The sequence below is a fragment of the Echeneis naucrates genome, chromosome 22 (genome assembly GCF_900963305.1).
Source record: "Echeneis naucrates chromosome 22, fEcheNa1.1, whole genome shotgun sequence".
NCBI classification, from domain to species: domain Eukaryota; kingdom Metazoa; phylum Chordata; class Actinopteri; order Carangiformes; family Echeneidae; genus Echeneis; species Echeneis naucrates.
In genome coordinates this window covers 5,673,397-5,680,381 of record NC_042532.1, presented here as the reverse complement: position 1 = coordinate 5,680,381, position 6,985 = coordinate 5,673,397, and the positions used below count along the sequence as shown (strand labels likewise).

At 39.8% G+C, this 6,985-nt stretch overlaps 1 protein-coding gene across 2 annotated transcripts; it reads right to left on the bottom strand.

The window, feature by feature from the left end:
- Nucleotides 1-1,734: 1,734 nt before the first annotated feature.
- gemin2 (gem (nuclear organelle) associated protein 2) lies at nt 1,735-5,361 on the bottom strand. 2 transcript variants are annotated; one of them, XM_029493982.1, is made up of 10 exons: nt 5,088-5,361; nt 4,526-4,613; nt 4,089-4,178; nt 3,721-3,780; nt 3,525-3,644; nt 3,260-3,301; nt 3,099-3,167; nt 2,801-2,911; nt 2,539-2,597; nt 1,735-1,967 (listed from the first exon to the last, which is right to left on the bottom strand). In XM_029493982.1, the coding sequence occupies exons 1-10, from the start codon at nt 5,207-5,209 to the stop codon at nt 1,928-1,930; spliced, it is 801 nt and encodes a 266-aa protein (XP_029349842.1). In that variant the 5' UTR covers nt 5,210-5,361; the 3' UTR covers nt 1,735-1,927. The 2 variants fall into 2 exon arrangements, with proteins under 2 accessions (XP_029349842.1, XP_029349841.1); XM_029493981.1 differs by having other exon boundaries at nt 3,260-3,304; nt 3,528-3,644.
- Between the last annotated feature and the right edge of the window lie 1,624 nt (nt 5,362-6,985).

The following is a 6,985-nucleotide window of genomic DNA, read 5'->3' as shown; positions in this document are numbered from 1 at the left end:
TTACAGGTATAAATATAAATGGGAATAAAATCAGATTTTCAGTGGAGTCCATCAGGAGAGAACCGTACTTGGAAGCAGTAAAAAATGAAATATCAAAACATCATTCAAAAAGGTAAGGGATATTTTGCTGGGCTATGATCGTACCTCACTTTGATTTTATTATTATTATTTTTTTATTGACTTAAGCTATTAAACAAAGTAAATATTAATTTAAACCCCTAACAAGTTCACGTCATCTAATTTAATACCCCACTAAGTAGATTAACGCATCATACAGTGTTTACCCAGTTTTATTGAAGTAATTCAAAAAGTGACGATGTGTACACGAACGAAATAAAATCTACTAATTTAAAAAGAGAGATTAACATCTGATTTCTGCTTAGCCAACAGAAAGAAGGCAGAGGCCAGAAAACTGAGTGGAGCTGAGGGCATCCCGGGGTCACCCCCCAGGACACAAGTGCCTACATCAGATGTGAGTATACACTTGTGTCTTTAAATATATATATATATATATATACACATACATACATACATACATACTTATTGTATATAAATTCTCCACCCTCCCCAACAGTTGTGGATGGTGTCATCTGCCTCGTTCAGCCTCTGACTGAAACTACTGAACACCCAGCAGCTGCTCCAGACTCAGATCTGGCCTCAGGTGGCTGTTCAAAGTATTCTGAAACATCACAGGAGGAGGATGATGATGAAGAAGAAACGCTGTGTGCTGCCACAGGGAGAGCAGCTGAATGTATGTCATGTAAAACAATAGAATATATGAGTTCTAAATCAGTCACCTGCAATCCTGTTGAATTCCTCTTTGATGCTTCTTACAGGTTTGTGCCCTGGGAACACTCCCGTCATTGGAAACAGAAGGTTTCCGTTTGCTGTGACGTGAGCCCACGGTGTGTGAGGTTGGTGATGTATGGCCGGAGAATGTTACTGAGATAAATGACAGATACTCCTCTGGAAATGCCAGGACATCTAATCTCTCGCCACGTAAAGCATTTCGAATTACTTGGCCTTCGATATCAATCGGATTGGGAATGAACGGACAATCCATGTCCAACAGCTGTCTTCGTGTGGGAGGAGACAGGTAGAAACTCAGGGGGTCTTAAAGAAAACCTGCCAGCGAGCAGGTTATGTTCACAGACTCTGTTACCATGGTGACTGACTCAGAGTTTCAGATACCCCTCTTTCTCAGAGTCCTGCGACCTCAGCTGGTCGGATAAGAGCTATGGGAGAAAGTGTAGTCACTGAAAGCAGACTGTCTTGCATTCTTTTGAGATTTGATCGAAGTCCCAGCGAGCACCACAAGCTGGAGTTGGAGCTTGTTAGCATCATCGAGAACTAAACCTGATTTCTTGACTACACATTACACCAAATCTTTCCAGAGGCCTTGCACAGGTGAGCCTGCTGGTCTTGTATTGAGTAGAACACATGCATCAATGAACACTGTTCATTCATTGACAAGAAGTCATTGTTAGTGTTGACAAATATTATTTTTCTGGGATGTTGAAAGATTTGAATAATGTCTACACAAACAATTATTATACAAGTCAGTTTAATAAACAATAAACATTTTACATTTAATATATCCTTCGAGGAGGTAATTCACAAAGAAAAGATTGGCCTTTTCCCTAAGTAAAAGTGAACCAGTTGCTTTGGCTACTTCAGGTGTACCAACAGAGGAACGGACGACTGCTTAGACAAACGAAATCATGACCAATGATACAAATTGGATGACCTTTTATTTCATCCTCAGCTTTCCTACCAACCTGCGCAGAGCTGTCACATCCCCCTGGTTGATGTGTGCACATTGAGACTTGGAAAGGCTCATTTCCATCCCCTGATTTTCTCTGTCTCTACTAGTTTATTCTCCCTCCATGTTTTCTTGACATCAGTCACAAACACCTCCGCTGTCTTGTCACTCTGGCTGATCTGCCAGGTCGTTCTGCTCAAAGTATCTGCAGGATCATAGAAAGGGAAATGAGTGTAACCGTGTAACTTGAGATGAAGCACCACAGTTAAATATGACATGACAGGGCCACAGTTAAATGCAAAAGTTTGAGCATCTCTGGGTACCAAAATATATTTTGTAGAGTAAAAATTGAAAACAAATATATATATTATATATTAATTAAAATAAATGTTTACACACTTACACACAATTAAAATTCTGAGATGTTTTAGCCTTTTATTTATTTAAATTTTTTTTAAATCTGTGGATTTAATTCTGAAAAGACAAATTTAAATAAAATATTAGTCTTGTTAATGCACAGTGGTGCTGTGATTAGCACTGACGCCTTACAGCAGGAACATTAAGTTCTCTCAGCTTCCTCCCACAGTCCAAACACAGGCACATTAGGTTATCTGGTGACTACATTGTCTGTAGGTGTGAGTATTAATATTTCTTTGTCCGTGTATGTCAGTACTGCATCGACAGACTGACCTGTGAAGAATGCCTCACCAGAAGTTTGCATTACATTGCATTGGGTATATAAAAGATGTGACCTAGCCCAACTATTTTGTAGATACCTTGCAACAAGGCAGATAAGCAGGTTGAGGGCAGGCAGTCTCTCATCCTCTTGACTCTCCTATGAATGCATGAAAGTAAGCTCAGTCATCACATCAAGAGTAAAATCTGTTGCAGTGACTAATAATTTAAAATGCTAAATGTTGTTTATACAGAAATACAGTATTCCTAAGTTATATATATTTTACAGCAAAGCATCAAAGTATACAGCAAATAAAAAGTGGTACAGCACAGAGTACCACAGGTTAGATGACTGAATCTTACCAGTGTGCTGCGGAGCTGAGCACATCTTCTGGCCAGCTGTCTGATGGAGGAGTGGGCTTCAGGCAAAAGAGGCTTCTCCATACAGGCCAATAAAGCATACAACCAGCGACCCTAAAACAACCAACCCGTTGTCATCTTCTATGTGTAAATTCCATTAACAGGTCTGAAATTTAAGATTTACAGTCAATCTTCGATTTAAAACAATGAAAACAGGGTTTCACCTACAACAAAACAGTGTGACTGTATCATTGAAGCTACACGGAAGCAGCAACCAGCTGAAGAAATACAGAGGACTCACCAACTGTGGAGTAAATGATCTCTCTTCAAACCAACTGATAAGAATTTCCAGCACCATCAACACTGTGGACTGTCAACAGAGGGAATGAAGAAAACACATAAATCAGACTTTTCACCTGGTTAAAAGTGTGACGTAGATTTCTCAATGTGGAGATAATTTACCTGGTTGAGTCTGCTGACGATGCTTAAGAAGGGAGGGAAGCCCTCCTGAACAGAGACATGCTTTTATGCTCATCTTCATTTTCACTTTGGCAACATCTTATTTACACTGAGATATTCACAACAACTAATATATCAGGATTTTACAGTCAAAAGAATACAGTCTACTTTCCTTTAAAGGGACAGTTGAAGAGCAATTAACTGACAGTTAAATAGATGTTTTATTATAGGAGATGTTATGCCTTCTTTCAAACAATAACAATCATACAACCTTGCTGTAGTCTAGTGCTGGCTCGGATTCTGCAGCTGTGTCACAGGAAGTTGTTTCTAGATAGACCTTCTCCCCTAAACAGAACCTCTTCCAGCCCTCCTCATCTGTTAACTTTGGCTGTGAAACACAGACACATGATTCAACGCAAAATCTGTGGTGTGTGAAAGGTGTGAATTTTGCAACAACAGCTCACCATCAGCACGTTGTCATCCAGAGTCTGCCTGCTCCAGTGTTGCCTGTTCTTCATGATACTCTGAGGGCAAAATCCAGAACAAATGAATGATTTAACTGTAAAAGCAGATCATGACAGTAGGCCTGTAGCAGAGTATATCCTTCCAAAATTCAGCTCTGCCATTGCAACATATAGTAAAACAAGTGCACAGTGAAGTAGGTGAACTGATTTGATTATCAAACAGAAAAATAGATTTTGTACAGTCCCCATGACCCAATAAGTAGATGAAGATGGATGGATGGTACAGTCCAGAGAGATTTTAATTCTTTAAAATCTTGAAGTTCTTGAAGATTTGCACCTGTTGAAATAGTTTCTGTGTTTCCTGTTACCTGTCTGACATCTGAGAAGTTACTGACTTGCTTCTGCTGCCAACTGAGACTGGGGCAAAACCCCATAGGAGCAGCTTGACAGACTGCCACCTAAAGCACAGTAGAAACAAGTCTTACACGAAAAAGAATAGAATGAATTCTCACCTCAGCTAATGTCATACACGTAAACATAAAAAAATGTGATAGCAGTAACTAATTTAATCGTTTAAGATATAATGATTGTATTTGATTGTATTTACTAAGGAAAACACCCATTCTAAATATTTATGTCCGCATTGGACCATCAAACGTGTATTTACTTTAAACTTCTTATTTTTAATCTCAGCAGAGCATCATAACAATATCTAAAGCATTTGTAATTTCACTCCTTTTATAGGCTTTAATGATACAGATTTTCTCCATTGCATGGACTGGCCTCATTGTGTACATTTACTCACAGATACATTGACTGTTTGTTTCTTCTTCTTCAGTTTCTTGGGGTCAATCTCAGCAACCACCACCTCTGGATATAATGATGCCTCCAACCTGATGAAAAGGAAACGTGTTATTCCCATTCTTCATTGGCCCACTAGATACATTATGCTACCAAAACCAAAACAAAATATCAACATGGACATCGCCAAAACGTTTGTACTATCACACAAATAAATATTCCTAGCTGACTTTTAGCCAACGAGATCCAGCTCTTTCCACAACATTTCAGCAATTAATTTACTTTCCAAATTGAAAAACATTAGCCCCATGCGTCTCTACAGTCAACCTATTTGTCTTAATTATACCCAGGCCATTGCAAGCGATTTTTCGAAAAAGCAAAACTCCAGCTCTTTTCACAGTCCGTGTTAGTTTATAACATGCAGATTTTCTGGGCACCAGCCCCTTTACAACAGCAGGCACATGTGGCAGTAAATCGTGCCCCCATCCACTATGTTTACACCATTTCCCTTGCCGTCTGTGCAGCGTTAGAGCTGAACAGAAACGGGGTGTCTGGGGTGGACTTACTGCACTTGTCGGAGGTACTCCTGGGGGTTTCTCGGTGCTCCGTTTAGGTCCAGGTCCTTTGAACAGGCTCCAAACTCAACGGGCAGCAGCCTCGGCATCAACTCCTCCACGTTCGACTTCATTGTGTCTCAACTACAAGATAACTTCTGGAAGCCCGTCGAAGGTTTAGCGGACACAACGGAACCGTCAAATTGCAAGAAAACGCTCTCCAGATTACCAGAACAATGACATTTTCCAAAAACGATGCAAGTATTCACTTCCTAGGCGGCCATCTTGCCCGTAAACGCGGAGTAACAGTTGACGTCATTTTTGTGCGCGGCGGTGGTTGTCATAGCGATGAACGCCACTAGTGTAGTCAACCTTTTAGATAAAAGTGCAAAGTCCAGCTACCGTCCATGTCATTGGCTTCCTAAAAGCTGTATCACCGCCTGCTTTGTTTCCTCATTTTAGTGTAATAGGAACTGCAGAGTTTCTCCTCTGACATGAATCCATCAGGTAAAAATGTGTGGAGAGTGATCAGATCATGTTCTGGACTGCAAGCAGCTCTTGGAAGTTAATGATTATCCTCATGCTAGGTTTATATCTTATCTCAACCCTCTCATTTACCATTGAGTCTTCTTAACAGAAAACGCTTAGAGGCAATGTCCACACGCCAGCACAGCTGGCCAGAGTTATTTCCCCTCGATATGGACATTTTCTCCTGACGCACTCCTGTCAGAAGACTAAGAATGGCTGTCTCACAGGTTTACTTGTTTCTGTGGATTACAGTCATTGTGTTTGTCACCTTTCCTCACATCAGTCTGGGATTGTTGTCTGACTACAAGATTTGTGGAGACGCTGAGTGTGAAAGTAAGTCCAAAAGCGACCACTGCACTACTAATACTCCATTACCTCACATGATAGATTTTGGCCTATTCAAATTTAAAATCTTTCTCTATAGCGTTTTTTTTTTTTTTTTTTTTCCTTTCTCATTTAATTAATTGATCAATTTTTAATTTATTCCCGTGTCTTTGTGTCTATGTCTTTTCCATTATCTCTCTGCATATGTGGTGTGTGCATGTTTTTGTGTGAAGGCTTGATGAGCAGGGTGCAGGCCATCAGAGACCACCATGGCAAGGATTGCCGTTTCCTGAGCTTCAAACGAGGAGACACCATCTTTGTTTACCACAAACTGACTGGAAAGAGGGAAGACCTCTGGGCAGGCAGTGTATGTCTGCTCTCTCCATCTACCAGCTAGTCTGTCTCCCTCTAGCTTTAATGCACATTACAGAGAACAATCATTTCAGACAGCCCCTCATTCAAAGTTCTAGGTTAAAGGGATTACTCTTGACTGTAATGCAGGTTGTGTAGCGTAGCACTGTTTGTCCTAGTTATGCCTGCTACACACAAATGTCGTTTAGTGGAGCCTATTCATTATGTTAAATGATATAATTATTTACAACAGAGATAGAATTAGTGTATAACACTGACTCAATACCACCACTATAACTGCACCTTTATTTTAGCATCATATACAATACTTCTTCTCAGAGCTGCATTTAATTATTGATTCATATTAGACAATGACCCAGACATAATTATTTCCAGGCTGTGACTTTTGAACCATGTCGATTTACATAAGCACTGCTGCAACTGAACTCGCAAAACTGAGGGCCCATCTCTCATTTCATCTCATTTTGTATCTTGGTATGATCCGTGGTTTCACTTCAATTATGACTCTGCATCATTTTCTTTCCTTCTGATTTCAGATTGACAAGCAGTTTGGATATTTCCTAAAAGATGCAGTAGAAGAGGAGCAGGTTTTTGCAACTAAAGAAAAAATAGTGCAAACACAGGTAAATCAGCTTTATATACTTTCCTATAATAAGTGTAAAAATAATTACCTTTATTTAAATTAC